The sequence below is a fragment of the Perna viridis genome, chromosome 1 (assembly GCF_037379345.1).
Source record: "Perna viridis isolate PV_CMFRI_1.1 ecotype Kerala chromosome 1, ASM3737934v1, whole genome shotgun sequence".
Lineage (NCBI taxonomy): Eukaryota > Metazoa > Mollusca > Bivalvia > Mytilida > Mytilidae > Perna > Perna viridis.
Window position 1 is genome coordinate 45,485,397 of NC_142445.1, and position 23,101 is coordinate 45,508,497.

At 33.9% G+C, this 23,101-nt stretch overlaps 2 protein-coding genes across 2 annotated transcripts; one reads left to right on the plus strand and one right to left on the minus strand.

Moving 5' to 3' along the window:
- Positions 1-3,636: 3,636 nt before the first annotated feature.
- On the minus strand, positions 3,637-6,907 carry LOC148628976 (growth arrest and DNA damage-inducible protein GADD45 gamma-like). The gene is made up of 6 exons (XM_088541736.1): positions 6,034-6,907; positions 5,430-5,534; positions 4,976-5,099; positions 4,673-4,774; positions 4,311-4,448; positions 3,637-3,978 (listed from the first exon to the last, which is right to left on the minus strand). The coding sequence occupies exons 1-5, from the start codon at positions 6,081-6,083 to the stop codon at positions 4,350-4,352; spliced, it is 480 nt and encodes a 159-aa protein (XP_088397862.1). The 5' UTR covers positions 6,084-6,907; the 3' UTR covers positions 3,637-3,978; positions 4,311-4,349.
- A 10,386-nt stretch (positions 6,908-17,293) lies between these two features.
- LOC148628977 (pancreatic lipase-related protein 2-like) lies at positions 17,294-22,801 on the plus strand. Its single transcript, XM_088541808.1, has 9 exons — positions 17,294-17,399; positions 17,561-17,982; positions 18,991-19,225; positions 19,358-19,597; positions 19,845-19,948; positions 20,836-20,965; positions 21,696-21,804; positions 22,194-22,379; positions 22,687-22,801. Exons 1-9 carry the CDS (start codon positions 17,369-17,371, stop codon positions 22,766-22,768), a joined length of 1,539 nt encoding a protein of 512 aa, XP_088397934.1. The 5' UTR covers positions 17,294-17,368; the 3' UTR covers positions 22,769-22,801.
- Positions 22,802-23,101: the final 300 nt, after the last annotated feature.

Sequence of the window (23,101 nt, forward strand, 5' to 3'; positions counted from 1 at the left end):
GCTAGACAGAAAAATATTGTTTCCTGAAAAGCAAAATCATGGGAGTTTTTGTTAATGTCTGATGTAAAATCCAAATGATTCTTTTATCAGTTACAGCATATTCAAAATGAAAATCTAAATATGGTTATTTAAAACAATCCAAAACTGGAGTTTTATCTCCTATCGTGATAAAGCAATAGGTCTACTTTGGGAGAATTAGCAGAGGATTAAGTTGTAACTTTTCAAAATTCTATACTGGATTCTGAAAACCCAATTATGGAAATATCTTATTTCAATTTGTTTCTATTTTCAATGAAAGCATATCTTCGTATATATTTCAGATTTAGACGAACCATTATAACAGAATTTATTCTAGTTACTATGAACCCATTACACGTATGGTGTAGTTAACTTTCATTGTCACATTCATTACATGTCATCATCTATTACGCAGTGGGTTAAACTTCTGTACCTATAAAATATATTTGTGAACAGGTTGTGGGATTATTTATTTCATCATATGACCTATCAGATGACAAAACGAAGTAAACAATTCTGCTATTTTTGGACTATACAAATACTTGCCTTAATGCCAAAGATAATATCATGATAAACTGGGTGCAAATCTGGTTAGAAAGGACATTCAGCCTAAAAGAGTTCCAGTGCAGGTGCGTCTATTCGTAAACACTTGCTCTGATATTTCTGATGCAATTTACATAAACTTAGCTTCCATTCGTTCTTCTTTTCTAAAATAATCCACATAAAAAAACAAAAAACATCAAGGTATACACGGAGTATATAAGGGGGATCCAAGTAGTCAGGGTGGGGTGGATGAGAAAAAAATCGGCGAGTGGTGCGAGCTTTAAAAAAGCATGGGTATGATATGAAAATAAATTATTACAAAGAAGGTCCTATTACATGTATTACCTTTTACATGTGTAGTGCAATCCTGTATGCAACAACGGACTGAGAGAGAGAGAGAGAGAGAGGTATAGGTTACCCCAACTGTTACTCCCGACCTTTAATTTGGGTATGACGTCAATCATGCTTACAGGTATGATCTCTACCGTATCTTAATCATGTCTACTATACCTGAGTGTTGGTCGATCGCCACAGTTTTATATATACGTTTATTTTTAGACATCATTTGACTAAGTCACGATTATACCTGACAGAGGGAATACCCTGAATTAGTCATGGAGCTACACGTTACTATATCCAACGCAGTATATTTAATAATACAAGTTCAGGTCTATTTGGTTCTTTAATAAACATTGTTACTTGATTATAGCGTCACATGGGCTCATGGTTCAGGGTACTACTGTATTTAATAAAATCCACTGCATTGTTGTGGCACAACGCAAAGTTCTATATAGCTATCATAAAGGGAAGGGCGACAGGGTAAAAGGGAGAGAGCCGTCGAAAGAGTGATGAGAAAAGATACCAAATGTAAGAGAGTGGAAGAAAGGATAAAGGTATCTCAGTCCATCCTTTCAAAAAGGCTATATGTTGATATTTTTCATGTGCCTTGAGTTGGCCTATTCCCAGTCAAACTGTGTAAGATTGGAACTTCATAGTACCTTAAATTATGTATAATACTTAAATATACTTAGATATATCATGCCTCGTTTTATACGCGGACGTTGAAAAAGCGCTGGCCCTATAATAAGACTTTGTACTTTCAACAGTTCATTGTCTCTATCTATTGTTCATAAAAAAGAAATAAAATACGCTCTCTGAAGATGGTTTTCTAAGAATCTCTTATATTGGTTGTTACCTGGCGTTTTTGTTGCAAATATGCAAATAGAAACTTGAGTTCCCATAATAAGTTTATATAACTATATCTTAAAGTTTTTAAGACATCTACATCGTGCACTTTGTACTAGTTCACTTTTCTTTGTTCTGAAGCAGTTTTTAATCAAAAGATAACAGATTTTTCTGTGGTTTTCTTTGTGTATTGTGTTGCTTTATACTAGGTACCGTTTTCTTTGTCCTGGTTTACTTACAAAATTGTCAAATCATGTAAACATTTAACCACAAATCGATGAAAAATTTTAAACCGTTATATATCAACTTTTTATTTAAATAATTACCAATAAGACCCAAGCTGTCGCGAGAACCAGCTGTTTCTCAGGTAATTGGTCACATTGAAAATGCTGACAATGAACTATTGGTTTATATTTCATTATCTATCTACGGATAGCCTTGTCAGCTTAAGTCTTTTCATGTAATCATCTTTGTTCGGTTTTTAAAGTTGATGGCAGTGTTGAGCACATATTTGTACCGTGCCGATTATATTGGGAAAGGTATAAATTGACAGATGGCGCGTGCCATTGTGTATTCCGTTGTCTCACCTGTCGTATGAAACTTATTGTTTAGCGGTTATGTTCTGAAAGAAACAGCTGCCACATAACAAGGATGCCATGGTAACGGTCGACCACGGAGCCAATACACAGAACAAAGAACTCCCAAAGATCTAGAGCATTGATGCCAAGTAGAACTGTTCTAAGTTTTTTTATGCATTACTCCGAAAAGATATACTTTCGAAGAACCAAATCACTTTTTAAAATGTTCTCGGACATGAAAGTTGATTGTCGATTTGATCTTTAATGTGTGATTTTTTCATTTTTTAAATTTTGAAACAAATTTTGGAACGTGACCTCCACTACCTGATTCTACCATTGATACCCTCTTCAGAAAAAAATGGAAGGGTGAATATATTGTGGTTATACTACGGTAAGTTACAGTGACTCTGAAGTGACTACCCATGGTAAGTCACAGTGACTCTGAAGTGACTACCCATGGTAAGCCACAGTGACTGTGAAGTGACCATCCATGGTAAAACAGCGCCGGATTGATTAACCTTCCCAAAAATTATTTCAATTCTAAGTTCATTTGTTCACTCTGAAAATCTCAAATTATATTTTTCCTGGAAACTTTTCTCAACTCAAAATTTGACCATTCAGATCGCTATGCCTAAACAAAAAATTATTTGTGATGAAAAAAATATGATTTAATACTCCACGGATGTGGTGAATCTTCGTTAACCGCATCTGTGCTTGAATTGTACCGTTGTTTTATCAACGGTGCGCTAGCGTTATTTTGCAGCTAACGAGTGTGCTGTAAGGGTTATTTCAGCGTCACTGACTGATATTTAGGGTCTCGTACTGACAGTCGTCATACACCAGTTCTGTTAAATTATCAGTCATGTACACAATGAATTTCTAATTATTTACTAGCTATACGCGTTTCGGAGTTCCCTTACTAGCTTCCTACTCATGATTTATCGTTTCATTGTCTGTGCAATCGGAGATAATTTCCTTTCCTGTTTTGTTTTAATTCTTATGAAAAGCGGTATTTCCATTATTGACTTCAATATTGTTTATAACCACCTCCATATCAAATCAACTTGTTGATGGTTAACAGATTAACACTTGCCAGTCGGTTAAAGAGCTTATAAGAGCTCGTGTTGATTTGTTAAAATGTATATATGTGCCAACTCTAAATAAAGTTTACTTACTTACATACCTACAGTCCTAAGTTAGTTGTTTTGTTGTAAGAGTAATTAAAGGAACCAGGATTCGAGTGGTAATCAAAAGCAAATTGGCGATATTTTTTGTGGTTGTTTTTAGCAACCATCAGAAAAGTGCAGAGGGCTTGGTTCATTCATTTTCATTTCTTAATCACTAAACAATGAACATACTAATAGAAATGACAACATCGTAAAACATATATTCAACATGTCACTTTTTCTACAGCATTTTTTTTTCTTCTTTTAATCAAGGACACCTCCTAGCTTCTCCATGTCATGGGTCAGATCCCCCATATGTACACGACTAGACCCCTGGGACTGCACATGGACCTTGGTAAGACAGCTCCAACAGTAAACTATATTGTTGAGACAGTCCAACAGTAAGGTGGATAACCAACATAATGTTGGGAATAGCACCAGCTGCTATTCTTTTTTTTAGTTTATTTACTGCTAGTTGCAGGTAAATTCTGAAAAAAAAGGAAAGAAAGCATTCGTGAATGTCAATGCATATAAATGCATTTTTATTAAGTAAACTTTTATTTTTGGAAGAACACTCTGATTAATACTGACATATTTACTGACACTAGATTCTATTTAAGCGACTGTTAAATGACCTTTGACCCATTCCAATTTCTGACACTGACTTCTAAAGCAATATATAGTGTGGTCGGACGTAAGTCAAATGCAACAAATTATACTAGAATGTTTTAATGTTTTACTTTTAAATATCCATGGCCATGCACTATTAGAAAGTTTTAGCTTTGAGTAGTCTGACAATATGCCTGCTAGAGATACTTACTCAGATGAGGAATATACAGATGAATGATTCACTTCAACATCAAACTGGAAATTCAATCAAATGCCATCCCCATACTTTATGGAGCTTATCAAACTTTAACAAAGTGTCAATCCTGGTCTTGTTGTCTTTCTTAGGGTTCTGTAAAAGTAAAATTGTAAATAAAATCAATATAAACAACCACTAGTATTTTGTTTTTATATTTTCACACCTTTCCATAATTCATTTTGGACACATTTCATTTATGAGGTGTATCCAATATTTGCACTATTGTAAACACATGTTTGACTTCTATTTTCATTATTTAAAAAGTTGTATAAATAAGGAGCAGTTCATATAACTGTGATTTACCTTTAGAAACTTACCTTTATCAGGATACAGGTGTAGTCACTTGATCTATCTGGGTATTTGTTTTTATTTTTCTGTATTGAGCCCAGAAATTTCTTGATCTTTTTTGAACTGTCAATCTGAAGAATTAAAAAATCATGGATCAGATACAAAACAAAATTTAAAAGATTTGCATAATTACTAGTACTTCAGTTTACAAAAAATATTCTGCAAAATTAATTTGATATATCTGCTTAAAATATCATGATAGTCATACAGACGAAAGTAGCCTAAAACATATGATGACATGTAGAATAATTTTATTTTAAAGTTATATTTACCTTCAAAACTTTGATGTCATTTTCCATACAATAGGCCTCGAGCAATGTATGTTCAATATTAATGGTAACATCATGCACAGGTCCATAGTCGGCTAAAATGCATGCCATTACATTGTCAGCACAACTGAAATAAAAACAATCATGATTAAAATGAATGGAAAATACATGACACCATACATGTTCAAATAAAGGTATTATCACTGTTTTTAAGTAGAACAGAAATGTAATGGTATTTATTTCTTTATTTGATCTCAGTGAGGTACAAAGTTCATTGTGATAGGCAGATCCAAATGGAGGGGCAGAGGGCCACCTACCACCCTTCTGCTAAAAAAGTTAAAATGAAAAAAAAAACTGGAAATCACTTGAGCGACTCGCCCCCTCCTTTTTAGAAATTTAGAAATTTCGAGACCCGTCCGCCACTGATTGTGCAACATATTTATACTAGCTTGCTTACTTTTGTAAATGCAAAGCACAGTTCTGGATTCCATTTACAACTCTGCCATCTTTTTCTGCATCGGAAATCACTTCCATCAATGTAATCCCTGCTTCAACTGCAGGCCTGAAATATTTAGAAAAAAATGCTTATTAAGCATAATGAAATGGGATTCCGCGAAAAAAAATCTAAAAATAGACATTGCAAGGGGTTATGCAATCACCAAATATATCTAATGAAGTATCTCACATGCAACTGGTATTATTTCAAATTTACAATACATTTTCGTTTTGTCTTGTTTTCTTTTTTGTTTTGGCAGAATTTTTGAGAAGACTGTTTAGGTCATGTTAATATGGAACTCTGCTAAAAATAGCACTGACGTTACAACTACTGCTGCAACGACTTCCAAGAATGTTTAAAGGCGAAGAGAAAACAAGTCATTATTTACTAAACACATACAAGGCATCAGGAGCTAATTAGTATCTGAAATTGACAGCATTAGCAAAACTTTTCAATAAGAACATCATTAATATGATGCAACTTAACTTTAACGTAAAGGTCACAACTGAATATGTTGCAAATATATTACGAATGTAACTCAATGTAAAGTTTAAAAAAAACTTACTGATCAATACTTTTGCTCTCCATGTTTTCATTATAATCCGTTAGTGTCATATTGAATACTATTTCCCCTTTTTCGGAAACAAAATCTTCCTTGCAAATTGATGTCTTCTATTTTCTTGGGTAGCTTGATCGGGAATGTCAGTAATACGATTAGTCACGAGGTATGTCATATGTTTGTTGTGGCAATTAGTATACTTCTAGCGCTCTGATTGGCTGTTTAGTCGGACGAGGGAATCCTCAAAAATTAGTTAAGTATTCCTTGTTGGCTGGTTTTTGAGCAAATGCTGCAATATTGTATTTGAATGAAAAAGAAAATCCGGAACTCGAATCATTGCAATGAATTGATACTGGTTTTTAAGGATCAAAACTTTTCAATTGTAGTTTTAATCAATTTTATGACTCCGAGGTCATAACTATTTTTAGACTACCCTGGGAAATCCCTTTAAACGTCAATTTATTTTGTAAGTCCGGACACGCGTTTCGTAAGACGAGCAACTATATAGTCTTATATAAATAGTTTTATGCAAGAGCCGGGCGAGACTGATTGATGTTCCGATTGGTCAAGGATGTTCAGTCAATATTTTACAAGATTTAGCATTTTTTAGAATATATCACATGGTTCACAAACGACAAACGCGGTGACTTCATTCCGAATTTTCAACTTTCTTTTCATATGTGGCAACATCCCTTCCGCCCCTGCACATGGAGTTTTCATATCACAACTCGCTCCTTATTCCAGAGCTTACTGTAACTACCAAGACTTGAATCGCGCTAGACTTCTTACAATTAGGCTTTTTGAACAGGGTTATGTTGCTACAAGATTGAAGTAATCACTACAGAAGTTTTATTGTCGTCATTATGAACTCGTGTATGGTTACGTTGTATCTATCTGCACCATGAAAACTGATTTGTTCAACGTGTCATAGTTTTCCTTTCCTACCTTGGACTCAACTCGGCGGATGTTTCTAGAAAAGCTTAGGACGCCCACCTTACCGGTGCATTTGGTCCATGCTCCCAGTTTTAGTGGATTACGAGTTGCTCATTGACTTTGTCACTGTATTATTTTGGTTATTTTATGTTTCTTTGTTGTGTGTATCCTTTTTCCATGTCTGGTCTTTGTCCCTGGTTTACATTCTTCTGATTTCCGCAAGAATCTTGGTTCTCTTGATTACTTTCTTCATTTTTGTTCCCATTGAGAAACCGACCGTTTTTTTTAAAAACAGGTCCACCACAATGGACAAATATGTGGTCAATAAAAAATTCCAGCATTTTGACAATATCTTCTTCGGTTCGCTTAAAATATGATTTGCAATTTTTAGTTTACAAAGCATCGACAATATCTACCACGTACTACGTATTTGCATGTAGGTGTTCCGTCTTTTTTGAAGTGACAATGATGTATAATGCTATGGAGTTGGTATTTCAACTAAGTATGGGAAATAGTAGTATGAATGGTTGAAAAATCACAGGTCTACCCCGGACTTGACTTTTTATGAGCAACTCGGCGGGTGTTTCTAGAAAAGCAGAGGACGCTTACCCTACCGGTGCACCTGGTCCATGCTCCCAGTTTTTAGTGGAGTCCGAGTTGCTCATTTACTTTTGTTACTTTGTATGTATGATTTTAGTTACTTTATGTTCTTTGTTGTGTGTGTCTGTTTTCCATTTCTGGTCTTTGTCCCTGGATTACATTCTTTTGATTACCGCTATAACCTTGGTTCCCTTGATTACTCTTGATTCCATAATATTCCAGTAATAATCTAGCATTGGACGTTTCCAGAAGATCTCTTGAATTTTTCAGGAACAACATCGAATGGATACCACAACGAGATTAACAAGTGTTGTGGTAAGACCGAAGACCCTCTAAATTCAGAATTCACATTGGCAAACAAGTAGTTGTATAAGGCACCAGCCATATTACCTCCCTTCCCGGTCGGTGTTTTACAGAATTACGAATTGTTAATTTGATTTTAAGTATATTTATGTCATTTATTATAACCGGTATATGTATACATATATGTTGGATTTTTCAACGTCATAAATTGAGGAGGCTGGGAATATAAGTTGTTCATTTAACAAAAGAAATCACTTTGTGCGGGCATTTTGTATATGGGGCTTATACCAAGCATGTAATTATATATGTAGATGTAAATAGTTCCTATTACATGATTTGGAGCGAATGCTTATTAAGTAACATATGATATATAATCATTGTAATTGACGAAGGCATTTTATTTTTCTTTCTATCACTTTCTTAAATATAATCTATGTTGAAAGTATATGAATTCTTTTTGACACATCCACTTGAACAATTTATAAAACTTATTCTGAAAATTTTATGGCCCTTGGTGTTTACGTGTCATATTTTGTCATTCTGTTAATGTCATATATTCGTAAATGGAGAGAAAGACAGATTTGTCTTATCCGTTTGTCATGCTTCTTTGACAATAAGATAAGTTTAAAGTTAAGTATTTCGTTAACGGCATTAGTTGTTTTCGTTAGGTCAGACATTGTCACATACAATTGTACAATTTACTTTATTTATACAAGATGTAATAATGTAAGAATGACTCTAAACATGCGTACCATAATGAAAGGAAAAAACCTTTTTTTTTAATTATTTCTTGATCTCCGATTATAGAGATACAATTAGGCTATAGCTTTACATCGCTTTCAAATTAACCAATCTATAAAACGAAAAATACTATATGAAGATGTTATCTAGTTTTTCGTTCATCTTAGAAGGTTAAGTTAATAACTTACTGTGGCAAGCAGGTAATTTGACATCATTAATGCTATTTTGTATGACTTAGATAGTATATTTCCAGTCTGGTGAACAACTGAAAAATATTTTTTGGTCTATATTTCTTTGCTTAATATTCGTACAGAAAAACGCAAATTTAAGTTATTGCCATATTGATTAACTCTTTATAATTCACTTGATTAACTAGCAATATATATACTTGGGTTATATCAATTTATTTCTCTACATACAATTTTCTCAATAGCTACTATTGCGAAATTAGAGATTTTCTAAACAGGGATGTCTTATCTATTTTTTCTTAAAATATGAAAACACATACATTTTATGAAGTGCTAAACAACGAATTCTCTTTATTTACTTATCTAATTAACTTAATTGCTTTCTTATTATTCTATAATGTTTGATCTCAATTAAATATAACCTTTTCACATTCACAATGGCCAGGGCCTCCATGGGCCCTTCTTTGGATAGGCAGTGTTTTATCACCCATATCGACAACTAGTTCATTATCAAAATGTAGAGCAAGGTTTTTTCCGAATTCGTTTTAATTTATATCATAATGAAATTGATTACCCGTTAAATTTGGATTTTTAAACATTTAACTTTATAAGGCATTGTTTATTCAAGATTCAAATAGCACTCGAACAAAGATTGTCCGATTCATGCGTCAGACAACAGTTTAAAAACATATTAAATCTAGCAGGTAAAGAGCGATAATTCTTGATTTTTTTCGCTTCCTCGTTTTCCTTTGGTTCAATTTACGCTAATTTAAAAGTTTGGACGGAGCATATAAATTCTAATACAGCCAAACTTTTCCTTTACTCTAAAATGTTTGAATAATAACTTTTCCTACCGGCGCATTGAATAAATTCTTTTTCGGTTTACATTATGATATCAAGGTCTTTTGGTAATAATTTTTAAATGTTGATTTTTATCAGACGTATAAGACAAGTAAAAGAGACTGGTTCGTTCAAAAATTTCCATGCACCATTAATGACTGAATCGCTTTTATAAAAACATTTGTTAAATTCACAATGATTTAATTTTGAAGATATCTCTTACAGATTAAAAATATTTACAAATAATGCGACCGTAGTACTAATAAATATGACAAGCCAATCAATTTACTCGGAATAATATGAAAAAAATATTTTTCAACTGCTTACTAGTATTTAATTTTAAATAACTATGCTATGTTATGACCCTTGAAGTTTAGGTTATTATTTCGTCATTCAGTTAACATGGTATTTATAATCAGAGAAATACACTATGTTAGTCGGGTTCTTTTGTCTTATCCTTTTGTTTTGATGTCATTTAAAAGATTAATCAAGGGAACCAAAATTCTAGCGGGAATCAAAGGAATGCAACCAGAGACAAAGACCTGGCATGGAAAACAGACACACACAACAAAGAACATTAATAACCAAAATAATACATGCAAAGTAACAAAAGTAAATGGGCAACTCGGACTCAACTAAAAACTGGGAGCATGGACCAGGTGCACCGGTAGGGTAAGCGTTCTCTGCTTTTCTAGAAACACCCACCGAATTGCTCATAAAAAGTCAAGTCAAGGAGTAATCAAGGGAACCAAAGTTATAGCGGTAATCAAAAGAATGTAATCCAGGGACAAAGACCAGACATGGAAAACAGACACACACAACAAAGAACATAAAGTAACTAAAATCATACATACAAGGTAACAAAAGCAAATGAGCAACTCGGACTCAACTAAAAACTTGGAGCATGGACCAGGTGCACCGGTAGGGTGAGCGTCCTCTGCTTTTCTAGAAATACCCACCGAATTGCTCATAAAAAGTCAAGTCAAGGAGTAATCAAGGGAACCAAGGTTATAGCGGTAATCAAAAGAATGCAACCCAGAGACAAAGACTTGACATGGAAAACAGACCCACACAACAAAGAACATTAATAACCAAAATAATACATACAAAGTAACAAAAGTAAATGGGCAACTCGGACTCCACTCAAAACCGGGAGCATGGACCAGGTGCACCGGTAGGGTAAGCGTCTTCTGCTTTTCTAGAAACACCCGCCGAGTTGCTCATAAAAAATCAAGTCCGGGGTAGACAAACGAGGAAAGGAAAACTATGACCCGTTGAACAAATCAGTTTTTTTTTTCATGTTTTTCATACACCGTAACTATCCACGAGTTCATGATGACGACCATAAAACTTCTGTAGTAATGACTTTAATCTTGTAGCAACATAACCCTGTTCCAGAAGCCTATTTGTTAGAGTTCTAGTGCAATACAAAAAGTCTGCGTAGTTTCGGCAAGCTCTGACATAACGTATGAGTTGTGATATGAACACTCCATACGCAGGTGCTGAAGGGATGTTGCCACAGATGAAAGAAAAGTTGACAATTCTGAATGAAAAGTCATCACGTTTGTCGTAAAGTTTGGTCAATAATTTTCCTTTACCATCGATTTCTAAGTGTAGGTCAAGATACGAGGCCGACTTCACAGTGTCTGTAGTATCCTTTATCTCAAATTCTTTGGGGTAGATGCGTTGTATCAAATCCCCGAAATTAGGATTGTTTAAAGATAATACGTCATCTATATAGCGGAAACAGAGATCAAAGGATCTAGCCAAGCGATATTCTTTCTTTCGGATCAGATCAGCTATGAATTCAGCCTCATAAGAGTGAAGGAATAGGTCAGCAAGTAAAGGAGCACAATTTGTTCCCATTGGAATGCCGACCGTTTGTTGAAAAACACGTCCACCACACCTGGCAATTATGTTGTCGATTAAAAATTCCAGCATTTTGTAAACATCTTCCTCTGTATATTTGGATTATGATTTTGGAATTAGTTCTTACAAAGTATGAGGAATCTCTACCAAGAACTATATATTTGTATCTAGGTGTACCATCTTCTTTGGAAAAACAACGATACATAATGTTTTTAAGTCGAGATTTTAACTGAATATGGAGAATAGAAGTCTACAATGTTGAAAAAGCATAGGTTTTAATGCTATTATATTCAGATAATATTCTTGAACTGATTGTCTCCAAAAGATCTTTCGAATTTTTCATGATCCACATTGAATTAATACCACTACATGAGTAACAAGTGTTGTGGTAGGACTGCAGACCCTCTTTGACAGTTGTGAGTACAGAAATTAAAAGTTTTGAAAGAGGTTTGGTGGTACATTTTGCAGATCCAGCTATGAAACGTTGTTTGTATGGATTCTTGTGGAGTTTAGGAATCCAGTACATAGACGGTAAATCACAATCATCGTCCGTGGTAGAGAGACCAAAAGAGGATAGCACAGATTTATGGTTTTCCACAACCTTATCACTGTTATTATTTTCTACGTCTACCTCTGATAACATACATTGGATGTAAACCGTTTTGCAGACAAAAACAATGTTGTTTTGGGCTTTGTCTGCTGGTACGACAACATATTTGTCATGTATAGTAGACAATGTTTTTGCTACATCGGGGTCTTTGAAAACCGGTGTAGCCTTTGCACTCATTGACCTACTTAAAACTTTCATTCGTTTCAAAATTAAAGACCTCACGGCATTTAACCACTCTGACAGAGAATCAATGTCTTCTTGTTCTCATTTTATCCATTTTCTTGCATAGTCCTCGACGGCATCCATAAGAACTTTAAAGTTATAATTCCAATTTATGGAGCGTGGTTCACGGTACTTGGGCCTTTAGAAAGGATTTTACGCAGAGATTCGTTTTCGATGATTGTTAAATCTCCCGTAACGACGTGACCAGAAGAACCATATTTGAATGGAGAGTTTTTGCAAGAACAGTGAGGTGGTTTAGCCTCGAGGTCCTCAATCTCGAGGTTCTGCAATAGCCTTTTATAATTGAAAATTATTTTGGATGCAATCGGTGAAGTATAGGAATATGAAATAATTGGTATGGATTTGTCTTTGAAATTTGGGGAAATTTTGTTGGTAACGTTTTTATGATGGAGGATTTTAGCCAAATCAATCGAATCTATACCTTTGTTGACCGCTTTTCTTCATCTTTAAAGAGTTTGTGGAAAACAATATCCAAAATGATGGCAACAAGTCTGTATAATGATGAGGTGGGGTCAGAAACAGGAGTGTCAAGACTTGTTTTGTAAAGGGAGTGTAGTAGAGTGAGAGGTATATAATAAAGTTTGGTTCTAATGTGATGAAGTTCAAGAGGTTTTTGTATGAAAGGAAGGAGACCATCTATGGATACATCATGTAACTTAGGTGACGTATAGTGGCGATGGCCATGACTCGTCTTGGATTTTTGTCAAATAAATTCATCACAATTATGCTATTGTTATGTTGGCTTGAAAGGTTTCCTATACTTTTGATGTTGTCATTGCATCCGTAAGGTGTTGCAGTACCTAGTCTGCGTATCCAGTACTCCTCTCTTTCCCTACGATAGTTTTTACTTAGAACGGGACTGTTCGGAGGATGGTAATTTTTTTCTAAAATACGAACTTTCATATAGAGGATTGAATGATTTTGTTGATTAAAGTGTTGATAAACTGTCGGGAATTTGGTGGTGTTAATTCCCGAACGATGACCGCATATTCTTTTGTTTAATCGTTCTGGCGTTTCTCCCACATATACTAAACGACATAAGTTGCATTCTAATCCATATATTAAGTTTGTTGATTTGCAACTTAAGTAATCGTGACTTCTTGTATGGATGGTTTTGTTTGTAGGGGAACCGGAGAAGTAAGAGTCGGTTATAAGAATGTTGCATGTTTTGCATTTTTAATACCACAGTTTGATATGGTACAATGTGGTTCGTCATCGTTATAGTCAAATATATCATTTAAAGCTATGGAACATGGTTTGATAAGGGTAGAGGAAAACGTTGAATAAATCAGTTTTCATGGTGCAGATGGATACACCGTAACGATACAAAAGGTCATGATGACGACCATAAAACTTCTGTAGTGATGACTTTAGTCTTGTAGCAACATATCCCTGTTCCAGAAGCCTAACTGTAAGAATATCTAGCGCGATACGAAAAGTCAGCATAGTTACAGCAAGGTCTGGTAAAAGTTTTGAAAGAGGTTAGGTGGTACATTTTGCAAATCCAGCTATGTAGCGTTGTTAGTATGGATTCTTGTGGAGTTTAGGAATCCAATACATAGATGGTAGATCCCAATCATCGTCTTTGGTAGAGAGACTAAAGAAGATAGCACAGATTTAAGGTTTTCCACTATCTCTTCTTTGGAGAGTGTAGTAGCAGAATAGGTCTTATAATTGCCATTTTTTCTACATCTACCTCTGATAATAAACATTGAATGTAATAAGTTTTGCAGACAAAAAACAGTGTTAAAATTTACTATTTTGTTTTACTGTTATCGTAATGTTCTTTAGATCAGACATTGTCACAACTGTACATAACTGCTACATGATATTGTCTATTCTTGAATAATGTAACATATATAAAAATGCCCCTAGATTGAGTATTATAGTATTAGGAAAAAGTAATCAAGGTCATCAAGATTCTAGCGGAAATTTAAAAAAAAAGTAATCCTGGGACAAAGACCAGACATGGAAAACGGACACATATAACAAAGAACATAAAATAACCAAAAGAATACGTACATATAAATAATGAACTAAAATTCATTATAAGAATGTAGATATGTGAATTTTTCGACATTCGTTTAAATTTATTGCATGATAAATGGAATATCACATTAAATTAGGAATATAAACATTTTTATTTATAAGGTATTGTTTATTCAAGATTTAAGTACAAGAACACAAATCACACTTCAAAACAAAATTTAACAGCCAAAGATCGATAACTCTTGAATTTTTTCACGTTTCTTCATTTTCCTTTGATTCAAATAAGGTAATAAATTCTGACCTAGACAAACTTTTCCTTTTGATGACTTACTCTACCAGTACATTGAATTCAATCTTTTCGGTTCACGGTTATTGTAATATCAAGGTCTAGTAGTAATTTTCAATTGACCAGAAGAAAGAAATGTCTTGATTTCATACATGTATGAGAAGTAAATGGTAAGTATGTTCAACTGTAGTTAATCCAAAACTTTTCCATGTACCTTAAATAGTTAAATCTTCTATACAAAAGACCTGTTAACAATGATTTATCTTAGTAGATTTCTCTTGCAGATTATAGATATTAAATCATTCAATCACAGTATGCTAAATATGACAAGCCAATCAATTCACTCGGAATAGTGCAGAAATTTTATTTTACAAACTTATACTGTAACGTAATAGTAGATAATGTTACGCTTACTCAGGTAGTGTTACAGTACTTAAAGTGTATTATACAAAAAAAAAAAAAAAACAAAAAACTCCTGTATAATATTGTCTATGCTTGAATTTCGTTACAATAATAAAAATGCATCTAAAATGTACAATATTATTGGAATGTTACAGTATTCTTTGTTTTCTTCTGTGATCTATGATTACAGCAGTACCAAAGGCTATTATACTTTTTACACCTTTTTCACTGAATGCGCCAATATGTCCCAAAATAATTTTTTAAAGTTTTTTTTTAAAATAGTTTTGCTTTGTTTATAAATTATTAAGTTAAAATTTACCCAGACAAACATACAGTACCCTACATAATAACATCTAAATGTACTGTCCCGTACTACCATACATCGTGTACTAAGTTACAGCCCTAGATTAACCCTACCAGGAGGAATGACCCGGCCAGCGAAAACTATATTTTTATATAGCCTAGGTGGCCGAGTGGTCTAGGGCGCTGGACTTGGCGCAGGCGGTGTTGCCATTTTTGTAATTTCAAAATATTTCAGATATTTGTTTAAGATAATTATAATTAGTTAAAATCCGGGAATATCACGTTGAAATGGTATTATATTTTTTTTTACTTTTTTTAAGTCTGAAGCAAGCATAATTCTAGCCCTCCCAAACGTTTCCTTTAATCTAAGCATACCCACCCTATCGGTGCATATAATGCTTATTTCAGGGTTCAAGTAGTTGTTATACCATGGTCTGTTAAAAGTGTTGAAATCAGCCAGAACTGACTCGATGCATAATTTTATGGTCTTTATCCCGTTTATGCCAAATAATTGATTATCTTGGCATTCTTCCATTCAACTGTAGTAAATTCGAAAGTTTCCATACCCTTTTGGAGATAAAATCGCCTTTATAAAGAACCAGTTCACAATGGTAGTTTTATAGACTATAAATATTTACAATATTTATTTAGTCCTAATACTGCTAAATATGGCAAGCAAATCGATTCACTCGATATAAAACATAACTTTTACAAATGATTACGGTAACTACATAAATGCAAGATTTTATTTTAGACAAGGTCATGCGACATAGCAAACTTGAGAGCAGTTTACGGTTTATGAACCGCGAAGCGGTTAAAAATTGAAAACAATCCTAATAATTCAATTTCCGATTGATTAAAGTCAAAGCTAAGACTTGTTCCTTCATCAAAGCCTTATTTAGTTTGGAATTATTTTAATTATGGACTGCGGACCGATCGACGTTAATGACGACACAGTTTTAAATTATTTTATTGGAAATAACTTGCCCAGATAAGAAATAAACAATCAAATAAAATCATTTCAAAATAAATTACGTATAGTTCATTGTTAGATCGGTCGACGTTGGCGAGTTCCATAAATAATTCAATAATTATCTCCCTTAACTTTGTCAATAGCGAATTAGTGAGGACCCTCATTCAAAACGTAATTCTATACGGACAGCTTGAATCGTGAATAAGACCACATCAAGTGTTTGCTTACAGCGACGGAGCGTTAGCGACGTCGTATATATTCAGATGCTCTGAAACATAAAACGCACAGCATGTGTTATAGGAAGTCATACATGTTCCCGTTGGTCGAGACATCAGCAATAAAATGGCATAGCACTACATAATCAACAAAGTCGACTATTACATCTTTATAAATGGCTCCGTCCATCATAGGCACAGCATAAAATGATGTTAATAAAACGTTAGACATATTTGCGAAAAGAGCATTTAATTAAAAAAAAAATCTTAAATTTCTTTTTGTACTTATTTTTTTGTAGGCCATGTTTCTTTGATTGGCTTTACTCTCTATATATATTTTTATAAAACAAATGCTTAGAATTTAAATATAGTTAAGCAGTGCCTACCTAAACACATGTTAAAAAGACTTACCATGACGTCAGGAGAGTCATAGAATAATTAGGTTTGATAATATTTTTATAATACTAGTAATGAATGTAAGTGTTTCATATGGGAGATTTAAACCATAATATAAACCCTTAAAACACTTAGGTTACACACGGAAGAACTTCATGGTTCTAGATTCATTTTTGCTTTCCTGTTTTGATCATTTTTGGTTTTGAGCACTTCTTGTATACAATTTATTATTTCATCGTGTACTTCCAAAGTATTTGTTTTTTATCTTTTGATTCTGCTAATGAAAGAATAGTCGTTGAAACACGTAAAACAGCATACCGAAGTGTTTGTTTTCTGTAACAAGCAGTTTCTTTGAACATGATATATTCTTATCTTGTCGTGTCCTCGTTTTTGGACCATGCTTATCTCTGATATTCGGTGTATCTTAGTGCTGTCTAGTTGTTGGTGGTAATGGGCAGCTTTTCGTTCCTTGTTGGTTTTGGTATGTTTAAATATTGTGAATTTGGTGTATCATTTTCCAATGCAAGATTTAACGGTTGAAAAGTTGTTTTTTTTTTACAATTTGTAAATTAAAAAAAAAACGATGTATTTTACATGCCGATAAACAAATCGAACAAACCTTTCTTGTTTTTTTATACACAGTGGTTGTCCTTGAGATCGGGTATTGTGTCGATGTGCCAACTACAAAAGTTCTTCCCAAGACCACTAAAGTTGTCAAAACTACAACACTCATCGATACCAATGGCACAACAATAAGGATGAATCTAACCAGAACAAAGTGTTTCCCATTCGTTGGTTGTTTCGATAACTTACCACCATTTGACAATGCTGCCCTAGACTTACCCAGGTCGCCTAAAGAAGTTGGTACTCAAATGCAACTGTTCACAAGAAAAAATCCAAAGACTGGGTTACAACACGGTTATTTCTTGGACTTCATGGATCTGGACACAATAAATAATTCTCCATTTAATCACACACGAAAGACCAAGTTTATCATACATGGTTTTACCAACTCCATAAAGACTCCATGGATCTATGAAATGAAAGATGAATTGTTGAAGTTAGTAAGTATAGGTGTTTTTTTTTTCTATTTGTTTATTGTATTCGATTTGCACTTTTTCCACTGTTAGCGTATAGCCTTAAGAGTATTCAAGGGAACCAATATACTAGCGGAAATCAAAAGACTGTAATCCAGTGACAAAGACCAGACATGGAAAACAGACACAAAACAAAGAACATAAAATAACAAAAATAATACATACAAAGCAACAAAAATTAATGGACAACTCGGACTCCACTAAAAACTGGGAGCATGGTCCAGGTGCACCGATTGGGTAAGAGTCCTCTGCGTTTCTAGAAACACCTGCATCTGCACATCTAACTTTTTCATGGATCAATAAATTCATAGAAACAGCAAATACAGGAAATCATTATGGACAAAATCCAAGAAGAAGCAAAACATAAACAAGGACAGATACTGCCAAACCACTGTAAGAGACAATACATAAACAAGGGCTGATACTGGCAAACGACTGTAAGGGACCATACATAAACAAGGGCAGATACTGCCAAACCACTGTAAGGGACGATACATAAACAAGGACAGATACTGCCAAACTACTGTAAGGGACAATACATAAACAAGGGCAGATATTGGCAAACCACTGTAAGAGATAATACATAAACAAGGGCAAATACTGGCAAACCACTGTAAAGGACCATACATAAACAAGGGCAGATACTGGCAAACGACTGTAAGAGACAATATATAAACAAGGGCAGATACTGGCAAACCACTGGAAAGGACAATACATAAACAAGGGCAGACACTGACAAACCACTGTAAGAGACAATACATAAACAAAGGCAGATACTGGCAAACCACTATAAGAGACAATACATAAACAAGGGCAGATACTGCCAAACCACTGTAAGGGACAATGTGCGTTAGTTTTGGTTACTTTCTGTATAATCAAGTCATTTACACAACCAATCAAAAAAGATGTCAATGGCTATTTATTATCTGAAATAAATGTATTGATAATGAACTAATATAGTATGTAAAATTATAGGATGACTTTAATGTTATAATTGTGACTTGGGGCCCTGGCGCCACATTCCCTGACTATGACCAGGCAGTAGCTAACACCAGAATGGTGGGTACCCAGATGAGATTAATTATAGATATGATGGTAGACCATGCAAGAGCCAGACTGTCAGACATCCATCTTATTGGTCATAGCCTGGGGGCACATACAGCTGGTTTCACTGGCTGGTTACTCCATGGACAATTAGGTCGTATAACCGGTAGGTACTGGTAAACACTTCACAACTTAATATTCAAAGTGAGCTATCTTTTTTTCTGGGTTTGGGAATTCTATATTGCATAACCGGATGATTTTTTGTTGCTGCAGACATTAACAAACTACCTTTCTGCAGGAATGGATGCAGCCGAGCCTGATTTTGAGCACCATCCAATTGAAATTCGACTAGATTCGACAGATGCTAAGTTTGTGGATGTCATACATACCAATGGAGCGTCTATCAGTTCAGGTGGTGCTGGACTAATGGAAGCATCAGGTCATGTAGACTTTTATGTAAACGGTGGAGAAGTTCAACCTGATTGTCCTAACCAGTTGTCAGGAGCACTCAGTGGTCTGTTTGGTGGAGGAGTAAAAGGTGAGGTTATTAAACTGAAAAGAAAATAAACAACTTTTTTTTTGAAACTTCGAATTTTAATGATTACCGCTATAACCTTGGTTCCCTTGATCACTCTTTCATATACTTTTAAGCGGTGACAACCTAAACCGCTAAGGATAACTATACTAAACGATTAACTTTACAAATAATGTAAGATATAAGTATTTAAATGTTCAAAATTAGTTAGTTGAGCTGATATTGACCAAATGAACTTTTCTGTTTTAAGGTGCTGCTGAAGCTGTTGCATGCAGTCACTCTCGTTCTCATGAAGTGTTTGCAGAATCTATTAACACGGCATGTCCATTTACAGCATACCCATGTAAATCATTCGTGAGTGCTAGTCTATTAATACAAATCTTATGTAAATAGTAATTGTATTTAAAACATAAAAGACAAGAAAAGGAGTTGCTTTAATCAGTTAATCTCCATGATCGCGCCAAGAATGTTTGACGTTTTATCATACTAAAAAATGGGAATATTAAAAATATATATGTAGTACATCGAACGAATGAGACTTAATGGGTTCGACTAGGGATTCATTGAGATATGTTGATTATTCGCTATCCGTTTGGACGAAGTCCAAGTCGGCTACAGGATTCTAGTTTATTTATCTGTTTGTTGCATATTTGTCACCCATATAATGGGTCGGTCTATACTATAGGGTTATTAAATGGTTATTTTCATATTAATCCTGTATTATGTCCAAGTACAGTCGTATTGAGTTGAGATCACAAGTTTAACTTTTATACAGGGCCAGAATTAATACAGGGCATGTGCCCTGTATTAAATTAATACAGGGCAATTGCCCTGTATAAATTATGGTTGCTAAAACCTCCTGTTGTATTAAAGGGGCAATTTACATTGTATTTTAAGTCATCAGTTAATAATGTGCAATATTAAATGGTGCTGACCTCATAATTTACTCTTAAGTCAAATTTACTATGTTAGAAGCCGAAACAAATTATTTTTATCAGATTTGTGTTATCCTTGTCTTTTGGTTTACAAATGGTCTTGGGGTATTCATTGATTTTACGGTAGCATTACCACCGGTTAATATTAGACGATACAGACAGCTTTTTTTCAATCATTATCGTCACGTGATAATGAAATTACGTGATTTGGGGGATAAAATATATCTTTCATAAAATGCTATAGTGTGTTATAAATCTTTACACGGTAAAACAAATTAATTTGCTTTAAATTTGATTGTTTTTCAGGATGAGTTTAACAAGGGAAACTGTTTAAGTTGTGAACCGAATGGGTGTTCTCAATTAGGTTACTTTGCAGATATGTATCATGCTCGGGGAAAACTTTACCTTAATACCAGACTGAAAAAGCCTTTCTGTGGTAATTATAGTACCCATACGCTTACATTCGCATATTTAAGTATCAATCGATACAAAATTCAAGCACTGCCTATGGTAGTTGTGATTCATAGTAGAGAAAACCCCACTGAACTGGGTCTACCGTTGCTATATTTTACATTACGATAGTCCTTTCGGTGTTCAGATCTGTATTTTTGAGAAAACCATACAATCATCTCCCACAACAATCTACCATCCAAATCAAGAATGATAACTCTCGGCAAAATGCCAATTTCATACAAAATCATTGTATTTTTTTTTATCTCGAAAGTGCAATAACCGAAAGACAAACTAAGATCGGTCATGTGATCTGTAACAGAATCTTCCTCAAAAATATCATTAAGTCATTTTGTTTCCTTATTCGAGTTATTATGCGTGTTCTCTGACATGTCTGCTTGCTATCTATTGATGTTTATACCATGCTTAGTTTTCATTTTTATACTTTTCTATAGATGAAAACTAGGCATAGTATAAACAGCAATAAATAGCAAGCAGACATGTCAGAGAACACGCATAACTCAAATATGGAAACAAAATGATTTAATGATATTTTTGAGGAAAATTTTTAAAAAAATCCTGGTCCCAAGTGCCTGTGGAATAAAAGTCAATTTATTTTTGACATGCAAATTTAACTCAATGTCGTTTAATGAAAATCCAGTCTGCTAAGTATTGTGAATATTTGGTAAATTATTATTATAATGTCTTAATTGCAGGATTTCACTATGTAATAAAATTGGTGTCAGGGGCAACTACAAGCTACGGATCTATAAAAGTTAGATTACATGGAAATTTTGGTACTACTGACTGGATCACATATATAGAGTAATTATGGCGGTAACTTATTCCTAGCGTAAATAGAAAGGTTCTCATCACATTTCTATGGTAGACTTGCACATACTGACAATATAAGTATAAGATAAGACAATATTTTATATATGATTTGTCATTGTGCGTGTAAATAATTCAGATGGAAATATGTCGGGGGGGGAACAACAGATTTCCTATTCATTTCGATAGTATAGTCTCTTATAAAATATTTCATTCTAGATTAAAATGTAAGTTTACCTTCTTTACTGCTGGTTGTTCCGTTGACCATTTTCAACATCGTTAATTTACTATTTTGTATTTAGGTTATGCGCAGGTGCAAATGTTGTATTTCACCATATTCATTCTTTTTTTTCATATCGTTATTATAATACATACATTGGCAGCAATGATGAACTGACGAAACTGAAGTCATACAGTAAAATGATTATCTCCCCAATTGAGGTGGGAGAAATACAGAGTGTAGAACTGCAATACGTTAAAAGACCAACAAGCTTTTTGCATTGGTTTGGCGGAGAAGATAATTATAATGTAGTATCTTTCGAAGTTACTTCAGGGGAGATTGGTGGCACGTAAGATGTCTTTTTTCTATTATTTTTATTTATTTTATAATTTTTTTTTCTGATAGATAAAAGAAAAAAACATTAAAAGTGTGCCAATATACATTATTGCAAATAAACGTCATATACTTGTATATTTATTATCAATTTTTTTGCATTTTAAAACTAGAATTATCATTGTGATAAAATTAAAAAGAATGATAAAAAAAACCTTAAACGTGAAACACTAACAACTTGAAAACAATTTTTTAATACATGAATCGACCTGTCTGTAGAAATGAAATAATCATATACTTAAAAGAAGTTTTTTTTTGTATAGATATCACTACTGTCTTCGTGGGAATCCCTTGGTGGACAAACGAGTCGTTACAGCCACAAAATCACAGGCGGGGTCTTGTTAAACATCAGAAAAGACAATAAATAAGTTCAATTTACACATTCCAATATGTTGAAAATCAAAGTGCTGAGGCACTGAGTCAAGGAAGACCTAATAAATATTCATGTAACCAAATTGCAAGCTAAAAAAAACGATAAAAAAATTAGTCATTTTAAAGAGAACCATCTGTTTCAATGAAATGCATATCAATACTGCTTGTTTATTAATGCATTTATGGATCTTCTTTTCTTTTGTTGTTTTTGTTATTTCTGACTGTGTACGTTTATGTCCTAAAATTTCTTGACACTTTACACCTAAACCAGCATTTCTTCAAAAATATGATCTCCACTGTGAATCA